Raw genomic sequence first — 19,236 nt, 5'->3', positions numbered from 1 at the left:
AGATAAAAGCAGGATCTGAGCCCAAGCAGTCTATCATACTAACCTGTTATCAGGGGGCATCCATGGAACAGTAATATATGTATCTGAGGACAGCGAGTAAGGACAGCTTCTACAGACTCATCAGTCAGATTCACACAATGTCCCATATGAATCTCCTATTTAAAAATGAAGGGTAATCAAAAGAAAAAAATAGGTTTATAATAACAGTATGAAAAAACTTGGGATATACTCTGATACAAAAAGAACCAAATGTCCACTTGTAAGAAAAAGTCTTACAGAAAGAACTAATGTAAGTCTGCAATAATTTGTAAGGTATAGCAGCTTTGTAAGTTAAATGCCCAACCATTTTATAAAGCTATTTGGCAATATCTATCAAAGCCAAAGATGAGTATACCCTAGAACCCAGCAATTCCAGCTGCTGATGTCCATTTTATAGAGAGAAACCCTTGTACATGTGTACAAGGAAACAATTTATAAATATGCCCATTGAAGTATTATTTATAACGGTAAAGAAGTGGTGACTGGGTAAATGGTGGTTCATTAATATAATAGAATAAGATAAAAATATCTACTTGTATTAATAGATCTACATCTCAAACATAATATTAGCTCAGACTCTTTGGAAAACAGTATGGTAGTATCTTATAAAGTTAAACATGTATGTACTATATGACTCAATAGTTCCATTCCCAGGTATTTACCCAAGAAAAAGAAAAACATGTGTCTACATAAAGACTTATATGCAAATGTCTACAGCAGTATTTATAATAGTGCAAAATGAAACAACCCAAATGTCCACCAAATGGTCAATGTAAAAACGAATTGTGTCATATCCAGACACAGAATACTACTTAGCAAAAGAAGAAAAGGGATGAAATAGTAATGCATTCAACAACATGGGTGAATCTCAAAATCATTATGCTAAGTGACAGAAGTGAAAGAAGAGAGTAAAAAAACCCAAAAGACTATATACTTCATGATTACATTTATATAAAATTCTAGAAAAGGTAAAACTATAATGACAAAGTAAATCAGTGGTTGCTTGGGGCTATGGCAGGGGGCTGACTACAAAGATACAGGAGAAAACTTTTTGGGGTGACACAAATGTTCTAATCTTTTTTTAAATATTTTTTTTTGCTTTCAGAGAGGAAAGGAGAGGGAGGGAGAAATAGAAACATCAATGATGAGAGAGAATCATTCATTAGCTGCCTCCTGCAAGCCCCCTCCTGCAGATTGAGCCCGCAAGCTGAGCATGCCCTTGACCAGAATCAAACCTGGGACCCTTCAGTCCACAGGCTGACGCTCTATCCACTGAGCCAGACCAACTAGGGCAAAAATGTCCTAATCTTAATTATGGTGGTAGTTACAGGGATGTACAAAAATTACCAAAATTCATCACACTGTATACTTAAAATGGGTGAATTTTATTGTGTGTAAATTATACCTCAATAAAACTTGAAAACTTTAAAAAGTAAATTTGAATAGAAAAGCAAACTGTTAAAAGAGCACATACATTAGGAAACTACCATGTAAAATTTTAAAACAATATTACAGAGAGAGAAAGATAAAGTACCCAAATACACAAGGAAAGATACATAGGAATCTTCAGAATACTGGTTACCTCTGAAGGAAGAAAGCAGAAAGAAATGAGGGAGGAAATTTAGATGTTACATGTAATTTTTTTAGAACTGAAGGCACCCAGCCAGTGTGGCTCAGTGGTTGAGCATTGACCTATGAACCAGGAGGTCACGATTCAATTCCTGGACAGGGCACATGCCTTGGTTGCAGGCTCTATCCCCAGTAGGGAGCAAGAAGAGGCAAACAATTGATGATTCTCTCTCATCATTGATGTTTCTATCTCTCTCTCCCTCTCCTCTCTGAAATCAATAAAAATATATTTTAACATAAAAAATAAAAATTTAAAAACACTATAAACTGGGAAAGAAGAACCCCAAATCCTAGGACAAAAGGCTTCTAAATATATTTAGAAACAGGTCATTGAATCCAAAGACTGAACACTAATCCAAGATCTTTTTAAATGGCTGTACAATGTGGTTACTGGGAAGGGGAAAGCTTTTCTTTGTTCCTCTGACATTCTGTTTTTGGAGGCCTGAAAATTAAACTGACAAAACACAGATTAGCAAGAGAGAAAAAAAGACAAAGTTTATTCACATGCATGCTCATGCCTATGCCTCAAAAAAAAAAAAAGGCTAGAATTTAGAGTTTATACCATCTTAATAAGGGAAGGGCAGGGTTGGGGGGAGAAAGAAAGGACCCTTCGAGAAAAACAAGAGGTATGATAGTCTTGTGACCATTTTTGTTTATGCAATTTCTCATCTGACTTCTCCGTGATAGGAGTGGCCTCTGCAGTATGGGAAGTCTTCCTTGGAGGGGGTTTGATGGCAAGTGAATCCTTTTAGAAGCTCTGCTTTCAGGCAGATGGAATGAGGGTGGTAGTTCAAAGCTTTTCTTTTTTCTTTTTTTGCATTGGTCGGTTCTCAAAAATCTTCAGCTAAACACAATTTTATGCCATAGTGGTGGCCTTTATGGATCCCTTCAAAGATCCAGAAAAATATGATGGCAAGAGAATAAGTAGCCTTAGTGGAAATGTCAGTCGGACATGAAAATTCTAAAGACTAAGTTTATACTGATAAATTTTCAGTCTTCATCCAAAATAAGACTATCCTTAAATATGTTAGAAGCTAAAACTTCTGGAAAGTAAGAAGTTTCATCAGAAGTAAAATGGGCCGAAACCGGTTTGGCTCAGTGGGTAGAGCGTCGGCCTGCGGACTGAAAGGTCCCAGGTTCGATTCCGGTCAAGGGCATGTACCTGGGTTGCGGGCACATCCCCAGTAGGAGATGTGCAGGAGGCAGCTGATCGATGTTTCTCTCTCATCGATGTTTCTAACTCTCTATCTCTCTCCCTTCCTCTCTGTAAGAAATCAATAAAATATATTTAAAAAAAAAAAAAGAAGTAAAATGGGTGTTTGCTTGTTTTTTTATTGACTTTTTTTAGAGAGACAGGGAGGGAGAAGGAGGGAGATAGAGAGAAACATCAATGTGAGAGTATAATGTGCATTGATGGCTGCCTCCTGCATGTCCCTTACTAGAGATTCAACCCACAAACTGGGCATGTTCCCTGACTGAGAATTGAACCAGCAACCTTTTGGTGTATGGGACAACCTCTAACCAACTGAACCACACTGGCCAAGGCAATAGGTTTTTATTTTAAAATACACTTTATCTCCTACTTTGCCAATTTTTCTTTACTCTGGGAAGAAAGAGTTAGAGACCCCAAAAATTCATGGAAATACATAATTGAAAATGGTTGTCTGCTAGGTTTAAAAAATAATTTCTGAGGGTAATATAAAATTTTTATTAGCATCATCTTTATAGATATTTTTACGTTACCTCTAATTTCTTGGCACAAGGTCCACTAACAAGCGCAACCACACCATTGTCAGATACCTAAGCAAAGGGAAAAAGCAACACAGCACATAAATGGGACGGACCTAAAATTTTCTAAAAATTGTTAATCATTTAGATATAACTTTATTGCCTCCCATTCAGCAAATATGTGTTTTAGCTACACATACCTCCCACCCTTACTTAAAATAACTGAGCAGAATGTGCCAAATTATACTGCAATTATTTAACCACCAAAGCATGAAATAGTCAACAATTTCAATAAAAATAATTACGTTCTTCTAATGAGTCACTGAAAAGACATTGGAAAACCCCATACAACCTCTATATTTCAAGTCTATATTTCATTTACCTGAGTAGCTGAAAAATCAACAGACTGCAGAAAAAAGCAGTTTTCTCCTAATGCGTGTAAGGACACGTCAGTAATACCTAAGCAGCCACCTAAATCAATGACCTTTAGCAGCCGGCAATTGCGCGCAAGAGCAAGGACTCCTTCATCAGTGAGACTGCAGCATCTTTTCAAAGAAGCTTCGTGCAGGTATGCACAAGATGAAGCCACAGCTTTTATTCCTGGGGGGAAACACAATTATGTATCAATGAGCTAAATGTATATAGATGAGAAATATGACTAATTTTCATTTAACTGAACACTAGTACTAATATATCTACTTATATGACAGCCCTTTCAAAATAGTTCATCTGTGAGGATATACTTATCTATCAGTGACGATGCCATTATTTAAAAGTCTTTGGACTGTTTCAGGAATTCTCTACACAGCCTGTAGTATATTCTTCAGAATATCTGCCATTAATGGTCAGCTTTTATTGTTTATGACTAGAGAGCAGATTTGCTTTTAGGAAATAGCCAAGTCATTCAGAACCATATTAAGTAATTAAATAGTACATGATTCTCCTTTTTGTTAAAACAAAAGTTTTAAAGTAATAACGTCAATTTTCTTGTGGCCTCTAAAGAAAAATCAAAGTTAAATTGCCCAAATGTCTTGAGTAATGTTTCCATGCTTATCCTTAGGAATCATACCTATCTATGTATTCCCTCTCCCCTCTTTGACTCTGCCCTTTTCTACCACCACGCGCCTTCTCTGTTAGCCTGGACCAATCTTACTAATAAACTGATGCAAATGCACACTGGAGACTGGTATGTGATAATGTGCCACATAAATAAAAGAGTACTTCAGGATTCTGGGCTCTTCAGTCCACTGTGAAAAGATACCTTTATGGGCAAAATACAAAATAGAAGATGGTAAATGTGTATGTAGGTCATCTTTATTGTTTTCATATCTTAAGAAAGAACTTTTCTTTTATTCATCATTGTACAGAATGAAAGTTATTTTTAATGAGTCATTATTTGTACAAACATTTAAAACGTATGCTTCTTTGCAATACTGTGGTAATCCTAACTTGCTAACTGAGATGATTGAAAACTATAGTCAACAACCCACAAAATTTTCCAGAAACAGCCAAATAAGTCCCTCTTTCTTATAGGAAAGAAAAAGGTAAAAAATCCTATTTTGAAAAAAAAAATTATAAAAATCCACTAATTCATCTCTGAAGTCAATATCTTTAACAACAAAAACAAAATCCACTAATTCACATAATAATGACACTGAAAAATGCAATTGTCTGGCTATATTTAAAAACTATGTATTGTACACACTGATAGGAGAGTTGCCTGGTAAGTTTAATCTGATAATTTAGCTTTCTGTTGTAATATTGCATCCAAAAAGCCTTAACAAAGTATGAACTAGTCATTTCTTCTTCCACTGTATGAGGCAAAATATTTAAAATATAGAGGTATCCACCCATGTTTATTTTAAAATGTCTAAAATAGTGACTTGCCCAGTGTGTTTCTTATCTTTCAGCACTGCTTATAAACAAGAATTCTAATTTGGATTCTTTATCTTAGTTTGAATATTTTTTGTTCATAAACATAATTCCTATTTCTTTGACATCTTCATACTTTCTTTTGACATATTTCCCCTTTTTGTTCCTAAATTATACCAGATGGTGAATAGTAATCTACCAATTCATTCAATGTTAATAAACATACCTTTTGTAGTTATAGAAACTCTGTTTTCTTTTGAGGAATTTAAATTTAATTTCTTCAGTTTTCTGCAGTTACCCAGGTGCAGCAGAGCAGTATCTGAAATATCACAGCTCTGTAGATCTAGAGTCTGGACTTCAGGATGTAAAATCTGGAACAAATACATGATTTTGAAAAATAAATTTTTCCTATAAATATAAATGTCTATTCCATATTCAGTGTTTTGGAGGTCATAACAGACAACTGGAGGATGGAAAATACAGCAAGGAATATAGAACATATCTGTGTGGAGATAAATACATAAAGCAGGGAAAAAAAACAAGCCTATTTCCCACTGGAGGCACACCTTCTAGTGCTTCTAATGTCTTCATAGGAACAAAAAGTACTGCTGAGAATACAGGGGTGGGTACAAAGTCCCACTAGACCTGAGAAGCAGAATCCGCACGGTGGAGATGCTTCTTCTCTTCCAGTAGTTCCTGCCTGTTATTAGACATTCTAGCTATGCGTCTCTCACATACCAAATGCTTATAGAGTACTAATACTGCTTATCTGGAACATTTACCTCCTTCATTCTTATTTTTGGGACCTAGTACAAACAAACCCAGTATTAATGAATATTCACTTGAGGGCAACAAATAGCAGATCCATTTCAAAGCATTCTGAGCTCTCTCTCCGGAAATATTTTTCTTTTCTTTATTCCAAAATAGAAATGGCTTTACTTTTCTGAATATAAAAGTAATGTGTTATTATTGTGAAACATTCAGACAATTTAGAAAAATTATACAAATTATAAGAATAAGTATTTCTATTTATTGGACACTTACCAGGAAGGGTACTAAGTGTGCTGTATACATTGTCACTTAATATTCTGTCTCTTGTTCTCTCTCTCTCACACACACATATACACACACCCTTGAGAGACTGGTCGTTGTCCTTTTATTAATGAGGGAATTGAGGCATCCAGAGCTTAAAGAGCAGCACAAACTACACAACCAAAAAAGGAGCACAGCTAGATCTGGAAACCAGTTCTTCCTAATTCCAAAGGCTATGCTTCTAACCACTACAACTAGAGTTACCCATAGTACCAATACCCAAAGAAAAACTTAAGATTAGTTTTGATGTTTCTTGAGTAAAAAAAAAAAGCCTTTGAGGAAAAATGAGATCAGATCATATATACTTATGAGCACTTTTTACAAAAATAATTGTGGTTGCGTACTATTCCATAACTCATTAAATGCATTTTATATGGCAAAACTCTAAGTTGAACATTTAGGCTGATTTAGCCTAAATAAAGTTATGTTGTTTATATATGCTGTATATAACTGTTGACTTTTTAGGTTATGATGAGCATACTTGTATGCTTTCCTGATTATTATTTCCTTGAGATTAATACCAGAGGCAAATGTTAATTATGTGAGGTGATGGAGATGCTAACTAGCCCTATTGTGGACCTCATTTTGCAATAAATAAGTGTATCAAATCAGCACGTGTTTCACACTTTAAGTTTACACGACATTATATATCAATTATATCTCAGATTAAAAACATACCAGAAATAAAATTGTTGTGCCAATAGCCCACAAGTACCACCTTGTGAGGCGGCTAAGACATCCAGGGGCCTGGTTTTGTAGTACTACCTCTGCCAGACTGTCAATCATTTCGTGTTGTTTTTCAAGGGCAATTACAGTAGTGTGCTACAAAAATATAAAAATTTCTGACAGGCTTCTCAGTTACTACAAACTAAGGAAAGAAAGCTTTAGCACAGGAATGCCCAAAGCCTCACTTATCTACTATGGGGTTTCAGGGGGAGAGAGGACACCAAATCCCAGTTCCATTTGGTTTGTTTTGGTCAAAGTTTATAGACAAAAGAGCCTAGATTGGGGATAATGGCAGAAAAATGAAGACAGCATCTTCCTGGTGACAGCATCAGGTACTAACATAACAATATCATATCCACTTCACCATTGGGTTGGCAAGGTGACATATATTGGGTCCCACATAAGAAACATCCAGTGCCCTCAAGCAAGAGCATATAATTAGGCCCTTCAACCCAGACTCTGAGGGGAGAATTAAGTTCTATTTTTGAGACAGGGACTGCATATCCTTTGTATGTTAGATAATCATAATAGTCATTAATGCAGAAGACATTAAAGTCCTCATACATAAAATTAAAAGAGCAACTGAAGTTTCTACATATTTGTGTCAGAATTGAAAGATTATCATGGATTTGGTTGTTCCTAGTTATTTTCCACCAAATACCAGATTTTTTTATCTTGTCCCCAAGAGTGAGAAGATATATGATTTTCAGGATTGAGTGGTGTTATTTCCTGAATTTCCCCATATTAGAGAGACATTGTAAGAAGTAACATTGTAGTCACTTAAGCCTCATCAAGGTGTGAACTCATGGTCATCTGAATCATGCAAAAGACAAGTTATACATTTTAAAAGGGACAAACCCAGTATTCTGCCTGAACAATTTATATTTTCAAAATAGTTAGACAAGTTATAAGTGCAGATTGTATTTATGGGTATTCCCTTGAAGGTAGGGAAGACCTTACAGATAGATTTGGCTACAGGAAGGTTAAATGATCCATATGTCCAGTTAGATTTTGTAAGCTTTCAAGGCCTGGTCCAGGGTCTTGGGAGAGCTGTTTATATCTGTTTCAATCCAGAAGGAAAATTCCAGTTGTGGTTTTGGATTATTTAAGAATTTTCAGCTTAAGATCTCCAATAGGCTGAGAGGCCCACTCAGGTGTGGATGTCTTTTTTAAATGAGAAACATGAATCCATGAGTCAATACCCTTAAGTTCAGTATTACTAACCTCATATGCTCCTTTCCACTGGGTGTGAGGGCATATTTTTGGAGATGGCATTTCCAATAGACATAATCTCTGAGTTGGAGATAATGATGTTGTAGATCTCCTGGGAGCATACTATGGAAATTTTGCTCTGAGTTGTTATTCTTAAAAGCCCCTATAAGTTCCTACAGTAGAGCAGGTCTCCTTTTGGCAATGCTGGTGCATAAATTCATTGACCTAATTTTGTGGGTTACCAATAATAATTTCAAAAGGAGACAGCCTATGTTTGCTGAAGGGAGTAGATCTTAGGTTGAGCAATATCAAGGGAAGAGCCTTAGGCCAAGGAATATTAAAAGTCTCTATAAGTTTTGCCATTTTGAGGTTTTTAAATTTTATTTTATTGATTTTTTTAGAGAGAAATATCAATTTATTGTTCCACTTATTCATTGGTTGATACTTTTTTTAAAAAACAGTGATTCTTTTGTGTTTTTTTAAAATATATTTTTATTGATTTCAGAGAGGACGGGAGAGAGAGATAGAAATATCAATGATGAGAATCATTGACCGGCTGCCTCCTACACGCCCCCCACTGGGGATTGAGCCCACAACCTGGGCATGTGCCCTTGATTGAAATCAAACCTGGGACCCTTTAGTCTGCAGGCGGACACTGTATCCACTGAGCCAAACCAGCTAGGGCTATTGGTTGATTCTTGTATATGTCCTGACTGGAGATCAAACCCACAACCTTGGCATATTGGGACAATGCCCTAATCAACTGAGTGACCCGGCCAGGGTGCCATTTGAGTTTCTATTATTCTGTTAGTCCATTTTGAAATTGACCAATGCAACTGATGTCGGTGGCATTTTTTGATCAAAGTTCATTTGGAATGAAATCTAAAAGAGGGTTTGGGTCAATTAAGGTGACTGAAAAAACTGGCATAGTTATGGATGAGTCCATAGACAAGTCCTCTTGAAAGTCATTAGTTAGAAGCTTAAGATGTAAGGATATTTCCCCCTTTTAAAAGAAGAAAATATGGGCTTTATGAGCTTCAAGAAAATCTTGTCCTAGGAGATGAATAGGGACAGAATAAACTAAAAGAAACTGATGAATCTGAAAAGGTCCAAGTTGAAAAGGAATTGGAAGGAATTAGGAGACAGTCATAGATCGACTGGAAACTTCCACCATTTGTATGGTTTCGGTACTCCAAGAAACAGAAAGGGAGGCTGGTAGGGTTAAAAACTGATAAGGTGGCTCCCATATCCACCAGGGCCCTAGTTTCTTCATTCCCAATAGATCAATTTTTCCTAAGGAATCAGTTAAGAGCATGGGGAAAACCCTTTTTTGATCATTAGAGCAGCACTACTGCAAAGAAAACTTTGATTGAATCCCTGAGGGGGATTCACAAATTCTATAGACTATAGGCCTTTTGAGCTCTAAACAACCTTTTTTCCAATAACTAGGCTTTTTGCAATAATTAAAAACCACTTTTGCCTGGCCGGCATGGCTCAATGGTTGAACATCAACCTATGAACCAGGAGGTCACGGGTTTGACTGCTGGTCAGGGCACATGCCCAGGTTGTGGGCTCGATCCCATGTGGGGTGTGCAGGAGGCAGCAGATTAATGATTCTCTCTCATCATTGATGTTTCTATCTCTCTCTCCCTCTCCAAAATAAAAATTAAAAAACAAACAAAAGATGAATAAAAAAGCACTGAGGTATCTTTATTGGCTTCATCTATACTGGAGTATTGCATAAATCTTTTTCAAATCTGTCCTATCTAATAAAGAGGTAATATGCAAACTGACCATCACTCCAACACACAAGATGGCCAGCAGGGGAGGGCAGTTCGGGGGGGACCAGCCTGCAGGGGAGGGCAGTTGGGGGCGACCAGGCCGGCAGTGGAGGGCAGTTAGGGGCAACCAGGCTGGCAGAGGAGGGCAGTTAGGGGTGACCAGGCCAGCAGGAGAGGGCAGTTAGGGGCAATTGGGCCAGCAGGGGAGCAGTTAGGCATCAATCAGGCTGGCAGGGGAGTGGTTAGGGGGTGATCAGGCTGGCAGGCAGAAGCAGGTAGGGGCAGGCAGGCAGGCAAGTGGTTGGGAGCCAGTAGTCCTGGACTGTGAGAGGGATGTCCAACTGCCCATTTAGGCCTGATCTCACCAGGGTCCCAGACTGGAGAGGGTACAAGCTGGGCTGAGAGACACACAGCCTTCCCCGTGCACAAATTTCATGCACCAGGTCTCTAGTCATAGTAATAAAAAACAATTTCATTGTGTTTTTTAACACACTTAAAATTTTTCTTTCAATTCATGAAACCGAGACCAAGATGGCGGCGTAGGTAAACACCGGAGACCGCTGCCGCAAACAACCATTTCAAAAATACAACTAAAAGACTGAACGGACATCACCCAGAACCACAGGTAGGCTGGCTGAAGAGAGACTCTACAACTAGAAGGAAAGAGAACAGCAAATCGAGGCTCAGAGGCGGCGCAGTGTGGAAAATACAAAGGTACCGAGGTGCGCGCGCAAAGCGGGCTGGTGGCTGAGGGCGCGGTTGTCGTTTTCTGTCGGGAGTGAGTCTCAGACTCTGGGCTCCAGATCCGGGCGAGTCTCTAGGGACCCAGACTCAAACGGGAGAAGCGGGATTATCCGGCATCAGTTGGAACCTGAGGGCAGCTTTCTCTCCGAGGTTTGCAGTGGCTGCCGGGGTTCTGAGAAGCAGAGCCTCTGGGAACGGGACTGAGCGCGGCCATAACTGCTCCCTCCGCCCGCCCTGTTGATCCCGCCCCGCCCAAAGCCTGCGCACAGCCATTTGCCGATCGCCTCAGGCAAAGGCTGGATTAGCGCCTCCCCAGAAGGCAGACGTTTTCCATACAGCTGATTCCTACAGCCAGCCGGCCTGGGGGTCAAATCCCTCTAGTGTTAACTACAACAATTAAGGCTTGGCTAGAACAAGACTGCGCACAGAGACCACAAGGGGGTGCACCAAGAAAGCATAAAAGATGTGGAGACAAAGAAACATGACAGAAATGGAGGATATGGAGCTAAGAATCGCAATTTTGAGGGCTTGCCATAAATTTGTGCAGAGCCTCACGAAAACTAATGAGACCCTCGATGCTACGATAAAGAAATTAGAAAGTACGCATACATGGACTGAAATAAAGAATATTATACCCAATAGCAGACCAGAGGAGTACAATAATCAAACCAAAGATTCGACAAAAAACACCCAACTGGAAAAGCAAAATGAAAAAAGAATCCGAAAGTGTGAAGATAGTGTAAGGAGCCTCTGGGACAGCTTTAAGCGGTCTAATATCAGAGTCATTGGAGTGCCAGAAGATGAGAGACAGCAAGATATTGAAAACCTATTTCAAGAAATAATGGCAGAAAACTTCCCCCACCTGGAGAAAGAAATGGACTTACAGGTCCAAGAAGCGCAGAGAACCCCAAACAAAAGGAATCCAAAGAGGACCACACCAAGACACATCATCATTAAAATGCCAAGAGCAAAAGACAAAGAGAAAATCTTAAAAGCAGCAAGAGAAAGAGGCTCAATTACCTACAAGGGAATACCCATACGACTGTCAGCTGATTTCTCAACAGAAACTTTGCAGGCCAGAAGGGAATGGCAAGAAATATTCAAAGTGCTGAATACCAAGAACCTACAACCAAGATTACTTTATCCAGCAAAGCTATCATTCAGAATTGAAGGTCAGATAAAGAGCTTCACAGATAAGGAAAAGCTAAAGGAGTTCATCACCGCCAAACCAGTATTATATGAAATGCTGAAAGGTATCCTTTAAGAAGAGGAAGAAGAAGAAAAAGGTAAAGATACAAATTATGAACAACAAACATGCATCTATCAACAAATGAATCTAAGAATCAAGTGAATAAATAACCTGATGTACAGAATGAACTGGTGATTATAATAGAATCAGGGACATAGAAAGGGAATAGACTGACTATTCTTGGGGGAAAAAGGGGTGTGGGAGATGCGGGAAGTGACTGGACAAAAATCATGCACCTATGGATGAACACAGTGGGTGGGGAGTGAGGGTGGAGGGTGGGGTGGGAGCTGGAAGGAGGGGAGTTATGGGGGGAAAAAAGAGGAACAAATGTAATAATCTGAACAATAAAGATTTAATTTAAAAAAAAAAAAATTTTTCTTTCAATCAGCAACTTGAGGAAAATCACCGGTATCTTTTCATGAAGTTGTTTAGCCAGCTTTGAGACTTCATTCATGGCCTCTTATCCTAGATGGGAGAAGTCATTCATAGGGTCTTTTCATTCACCTTGTTTATCCATTCTCTAGCATGTCCTTCTCCTACTAGCATGTGGATAAGCTGGCATATTTTCAAAAAATAAGTACTCACTAGATATGCACTTTACGTCCCATAGGGAAGGGGGGGAAAGCCTGTAAGAGAGGAGGCCCAAATAGAGCCTGAACCTCAACCAAGGTAGGAGATTCTGATCCAGGAGGACTTGCCACAATGATCCGGGACCACTGGGAAGACAACAGAGTGCAGTGGACTCTTTTTGGTACCTTACTCAAATCCACAAAGGCACTGAAAGGAGAGGTAAGTCACTCTGAATTCCTCTTTTTGACACCATGTAATGTCAAATAATTTTGACCAAGAACTGCAAAGCAAACAGAAGCTTTACTTGGAGTCTTTAGAAATTGCAATTCTGGACACACAGATTTGGGTAGAAACCCAATTGTGTTCCAAGGGGGAAAGAAAGAGAGTTTATAAAGACTGAAAAAGGGGGACTTCAAAGGGATTACACAAGTTGTTTTGAAAGAGCTGTGACTGGTATTGGCAAGCGAACTTATACTGTGCTATGCATAATTGATTGCTGATGTCTTTCCTTAAATGAAAATTTTATTTCTTAATAGGGAGTTCAGTGATACAGAGCCAGTTCCAGAAACTGTAGCAGGATGTAGCCATTTGTGGTTTAGCCCACTTCAAAAATTCCACTTCATATGGAGGGGTTGTGTGAGTTCAGCTTCCCGGAAGCCTCTGGCTCCATTTTAGATTGTTCTCTTGACAGTATCAACCCCATTTTGCTGTTTTTCTTTCACAGTGCCATGTTAACAAAGACCTTCGCCCTCCAGGGACTATAAAAGATTCAGAAACTATTTCAAAAAGAGCTATCCAAGGATGTGTGCAACTTTGCAACAAAAGTTAGATCTAGTTTCATGAGCAGGACTCTTGCCAGGATGGGGAATAGTGGAGCGCACCAAGGAAAACCATACTTTTGTTTTTTCTCTCTCATTCATCCCCTTAGCCCATTTCTATTCAGGTGAAATTAAGTTTAAATGAATATTAAAGATTGCCATAAAAAATGTAAGTCAGTGAAATATAGATGAAAGAAATAGAACAAAATGGGGATGGTGGGGAAGAGAGGAATCTCACCAGTTTTCTGCAGTGTTACAATGTTTCATCTGAGAGCCACACATTAAGTTATATATCCCACAGAACCATCAACATTAAGAACTTGGATGTTATTCTACCTCCATAGAGAAGTAGACTACAACACAAAAATGTCTTTGTTCAAATGCAAGCTAACACAAAGAAAATAAAGCATTAAAAGTACATCAGGTTGATGCAGAAGAAACACTAAGACACACTGAAGCAGTTACAATGTGAAGTCCCAGTCGTATGCTGGAGTGCTAAATCACAGTTTGCTTCCTTTTGATCACAGGCTTGGGGCTGAATGTGTGGTAAAGACATCAATTTGTACAGTAGTGCTCCATTATCTGAAGTTTCACTTGCCATAGTTGCAGGTACCCGTGGTCTACCATGGTCCAAAAATATTAAATGGAAAATTCCAGAAATAAAGAATTCATAATTTTTAAGTTGTGCGCTGTCCTGAGTAGCATGATGAAACCTTGCACTGTCCTACTCCATCCTGCCTGGGATGTGAATCATCCCTTTGTCGAGCATATCCACACTGTATGCTTAGTGATCAAAATGACTGCCATGGTGTTGCAGTGCTTATGTTCAAGTCACCCTTATTTTACTTATAATGGCCCCAAAGCCCAAGAGTAGTGATGCTGGCCTATCAGATATGCCAAAGAGAAACCATAAAGTGCTCCCTTTATGTGAAAAGGTGTATATATATTAGTATATGACAAAACATGATATATATAAGGTTCAGTACTATCCAGTTTCAGGCATCCACTGCGAATCTTGGAATGTATCCCCCACAGATAGGGGGGACTACTGTAGTTCTAGCCTCTCTGTAGACAGTGATGATGGTTACAACCCCAGAGACTCTCACTTACTGCGCCCCCTCCCAAACACACACACACACACATAAGGGACTTCGGAAAACTGTTGTCTTGGGGATGGAAGGTAGGAGAGGGGAACTTTTTTTCCCCCAGTATCTTTCCTGTTTTGATTCTTTTTTTTTTTTTTTTTTTTTTAATATTTTTTATTGATTTTTTACAGAGAGGAAGGGAGAGAGATAGAGAGTTAGAAACATCGATGAGAGAGAAACATCGATCAGCTGCCTCCTGCACATCTCCCACTGGGGATGTGCCCGCAACCAAGGTACATGCCCTTGACCGGAATCGAACCCGGGACCTTTCAGTCCGCAGGCCGATGCTCCATCCACTGAGCCAAACCGGTTTCGGCCTGTTTTGATTCTTATCTGCCTTCTTTCTTCTCCTCTTTCTCTTTTCTTCTATAATTAAAATAATAATAATAAAGTTCTCTTTTTTGTTTAAATATATTTTTATTGATTTGAGAGAGGGAGAGAGAGATAGAAACATCAATGATGAGAAAGAATCATTGATGGGCTGCCTCCTGCATGCCCCATACCAGGGATCAAGCCCACAACCTGGTTCATAGGCTGATGCTCAACCACTGAGCCATGCTGGCTGGGCAAAGTAAAGTTCTCTTAAAAACAGCCCGCCCCCCCCCCCCCCTCCGCCTGCCCCCCCGCCCCCCCCCCCCCACACACCTGAGGCTCAATGTCAGAAAGAGTGGCAAAGCTAGAATTTTAATTCAGGTTGGAGACCCTTACTATATTTATTACCTTAAAGAATAGCCAATTTTAGCTTAGTTATAGGGAGGGGAGTAAGTATAAATTAGTAGGAGTGAGGTATCCAGAAAAGAAATGTGAAGAGTTTAGAAGAGTGATCTTTAACTGCTGGTTGTTATCCATGAATGGACAAAATCAATTTAGTAGGCTGTGGTCAACATTTTTTAAAGGAAATAAGACATAACAGAATAAAATAGAGAATATCCAAGTATAATGCACAGAGTACATTGAGTCCTCACTTACCGTCATTGATAGGTCCTGTGACTCTAAGCCAAATGACATATACTGAAATCAATTTTATAGGCTAATTGATATAAACAAGAGTTAAGTTCTTATGGCATCTCATCAACATTATAACAAAATGATGTTATTGGAGGGCCTGCTGTACTGTCATGGGTAAGTGTGGTTTGTGTACTAGAGTCACGATGTAACATATATTTCTTGGTGTGGATTTTTTTTTTTTTTGAGCACTTATTTATTTACCCTGCACTTAATATTTTACTCTTTCCAGATTTATTATGGTATAATTGATCAAAAAGTTTAAAACTTTAAAAAACATGGAGCTTAAGGTGCTGGTATTATGAAGACAAGGGAAGCAACTGAAAAATGGTAGGAGAGATTTTTTAGAACTATTACACATGAACATTCTGGTTTTCTAGAAAGAAAAAAAACTCTGATACTTTATTATATCTTAAAAGTATTATTAATCCTACCATATACCATTGTTCCAGAAATGTGAAACCATATCCAAACAGTAAAATATAATATGCTTGCTTTATAGTTGTACATACTCTTACCTCACTTATATTTGAATCTGTTATCTGTCCCTGCAGGCTCATCATTCTAATCAGTCTATCTTTTATGTTGGGAGGCAAAGGCTTAATGTCTGTGATATATCTGGAAATATTCTTCGTGAAGCACCAAAGGCATCTGAAATACAAATGTGATATAGTAAATTATACTGTACCAATACTGAGTCTTAACATTTATTTAATGCAGTTTGTTAGCACTTAGTCCTTTCATAAAGACAGTACATTTTTAAATTTTATTTTTCAATTACAGTTTACATTTAACATTATTTTGTATTAATTTCAAGTGTATAGCAAAGTGGTTAGATAATTATATACTTTACAAAGTGTTCCTCCCAATATTTCCAGTACCCCCCCGGCACCATACATAGATAGATATTACAACACTGTTGAAGAGAGTGTATATTTTATACTAATATTTATAGCTTAAACTTCATAAGATTCCAAAGCTTAGTCTGTGCTCAGTAATGGACAAGTTTTTCTTCATCGTAGAAAAGTGATTTTTAACTTTTTTCTTGCACACCTCATTTACTAAAATACATTTGAAATGGCCAAAAATAGTGTTTTTTCTAAGTCAGTCTAATTCCTAAAGACACAAGATTTCAGTCCCATATTCCTAAGTAAGCATTAAACTAGGGCCTACTAATTGAAAAGTTTCATCTGTTAATCCATCAAACTCATTTTCACTATTTTTCTTAAAAATTATGCAGGTAATGAAATCATTAGAGAAACTATAACCACAAAGATTCCACAAATAGTACAAATCATATAGAAAACAAACTTAGTGCCAGGATTGTATATGCTTAAAGCAGAGTTTTCAGAGCATGTAACCACTAAGACGCATGTGACCAACATACCCATATGTGGCCTAAAATTCCAACAATATGAGAAACCCATACGTTAAACAAATAAATATAAATCTTATTTAATTTCTGCCTACAAATACCCCAATATACATAATGTTACATTCATGAATAAATGTGGTCATTCACTTGAATTTTTTTAGTGCTATCTATTTTTTCTTTTCCTCTTTGGGTAGCCTGTCTTTCCCTCTTATCCTTCCCTCTTTCATTAGTTTAATTCTTCATGCTAAATTAGTGTACAGTCTTTCATATTTTTCTCTGTGCTTGTACAAACATGCACATACTCACATACACTTAAAGGGTGAGAGGAGGATCATAGTTTCCTAAAATGTCAGCATTCTACACTCACTTTTCTACACCTTATTTTATTCAATATCTTAAGAAATTCTTTAAAGCATCAAGTGCTGGGAGCCGGTTCATCCTTGCTGCTTGACACAGTTGCTGCAAAGAAGAAACGTCTGCACAGCATATGTTTCAAGGGACCTGGCGTATATAGCATACTGTTCTTAATATGTTTGCTCCCCTTAGCGCTATGTGTTTTAACCAAGGTCACCTCTCCGAGAAAGGTTGTTTCCCCAGGTAGGGATTTTTCCCTGAAGTTAGGGAGGGAATAAAACCCCTTAACTAAGTGCCAGGCGGGTAGTTAATCACTTTAACTACGAAAAATCATGCTTAAGCTACATAATCTTTACTCCCTGGAATGGAGATAAGAAACGCCCTAATCTTTGGAATAGAAATTGACAGGATTAAAATCAACTGGTATAAATACAGATGTAACAAGACAACAGAGACAGAACCTGGATAGAACCTGGCTGGAGAACCTGGCTAAAGAACCTGATGACTGAACCTGGCTGGAGAACCTGGAGAACCTAGCGAGAGAACATAGCAACAGAACCTGGCTGGAGATCCTAGACAGAACTTGGCTGGAGATCCTGGCTAGGCTGCTGATCAACTGAACGCTGCCTCCATGTCCTTCCTTCTTCGCAGACTTCGTCCACACCTTTGGGGATCCCTGGACCTGCTGGGGCTGAACCCCAGCAATCAAGTACAAAGTGTTCCCCCCAATATTTCCAGTACCCCCCTGGCACCTTACATAGCTATTGCAACACTGTTGAGCATCAAGTACAGTTTTATGCCTTAGCCAGTTTGGCTCAGTGGATAGGGCATCGGCCCGTAAACTAATGGGTCCGAGGTTCAATTCCAGTTAAGGGCACATACCTCGGTTGCAGACTCAAGGCCCAGTCCTGGTTGGGCGCATGCAGGAGGCAACCAATCAATGTGTCTCTCTTACATCGATGCTCCTCATTGTCTCTTCCCTTTCCCTTCCACTCTGTCTAAAAATCAATGGAAAAATTTCCTTGGGTGAGTATCAACAAAAAAGAAGAATTTACCAAGAATCGAACCAGCAACGTCTTGGTGCATGGGGCAATACCCAACCAACTGAGCCACACCGGCCAGTGCCATTTGACAGCATTTTATCCACTAAAAACTTCTTTTAAAATTGGAGTGGCAAAAAAAAATTGGACTCAATCTTTTTAAACCCTGCTGCTGTTTTAACTAAGTTTATGTAATATTCTGAATCCTTTGCTGTCGAAAAATCTTCACCAGAACTCAATCCCAACTCAAGAAACCACTTCCTTTGCTCAGCCATAAAAGAAGTAATTCCTCATCTGCTGAAGTTTTTTAATGAGATTGCAGCAATTCAGTCACGTCTTCAGGCTCCACTTAAAATTCTAGTTCTCTTGCTATTTCCACCCCACAGGCAGTGACTTCCTCCACTGAAGTCTTGAACCCCTTGAAGTCATCCATCAACTTCTTCCAAATGCTTGTTAATGGTGATATTTTTACTTCTTCCCATGAATTATGAATGACATCTAGAATGGTGAATCATTTCCATAAGGGTTTCAATTTAATTTGCCCAGATTCATCACTATAATCTACCATCACTATCCATGGCAGCTATAGCCTTACAAAATGCATCCCTTAAATAATAAGACTTGAGAGTCAGAATTACTACTGACTCATGGGCTGCAGAATGGATGTTGTGTTAGCAGGGTTTAAAATATTAATCTCATGTATATCTCCATCAGAGCTTTTGGGTGACCAGATACATTGTCAATGAGCAGTAATATTTTAAAAGGACGCCCTGACCGGTTTGGCTCAGTGGCTAGAGCGTCAACCTGCGGACTGAAGGGTCCCCGGTTCAATTCCAGTCAAGGGCATGTACCTTGGT

General features: G+C 38.7%; 1 protein-coding gene across 1 annotated transcript in view; it reads right to left on the bottom strand.

Annotated features, from left to right (window-relative positions):
• Nucleotides 1-19,236, bottom strand: part of AMN1 (antagonist of mitotic exit network 1 homolog) — a 33,159-nt gene that overhangs the window by 7,577 nt on the left and 6,346 nt on the right. The window contains exons 2-6 of the mRNA XM_070410478.1: nt 16,129-16,261; nt 5,495-5,639; nt 3,779-3,996; nt 3,412-3,468; nt 44-155 (exon numbers count right to left, since the gene is read on the bottom strand). Coding sequence (XP_070266579.1) covers nt 44-155; nt 3,412-3,468; nt 3,779-3,996; nt 5,495-5,639; nt 16,129-16,261 — 665 coding nt within the window. The remainder of the gene's footprint in view (nt 1-43; nt 156-3,411; nt 3,469-3,778; nt 3,997-5,494; nt 5,640-16,128; nt 16,262-19,236) is intronic.

Source organism: Myotis yumanensis, unplaced genomic scaffold (assembly GCF_028538775.1).
Source record: "Myotis yumanensis isolate MYYU_CA2020_CCGP unplaced genomic scaffold, mMyoYum1.0.hap1 SCAF_3, whole genome shotgun sequence".
NCBI lineage: Eukaryota > Metazoa > Chordata > Mammalia > Chiroptera > Vespertilionidae > Myotis > Myotis yumanensis.
This window is presented reverse-complemented; position numbering and strand designations above follow the sequence as displayed.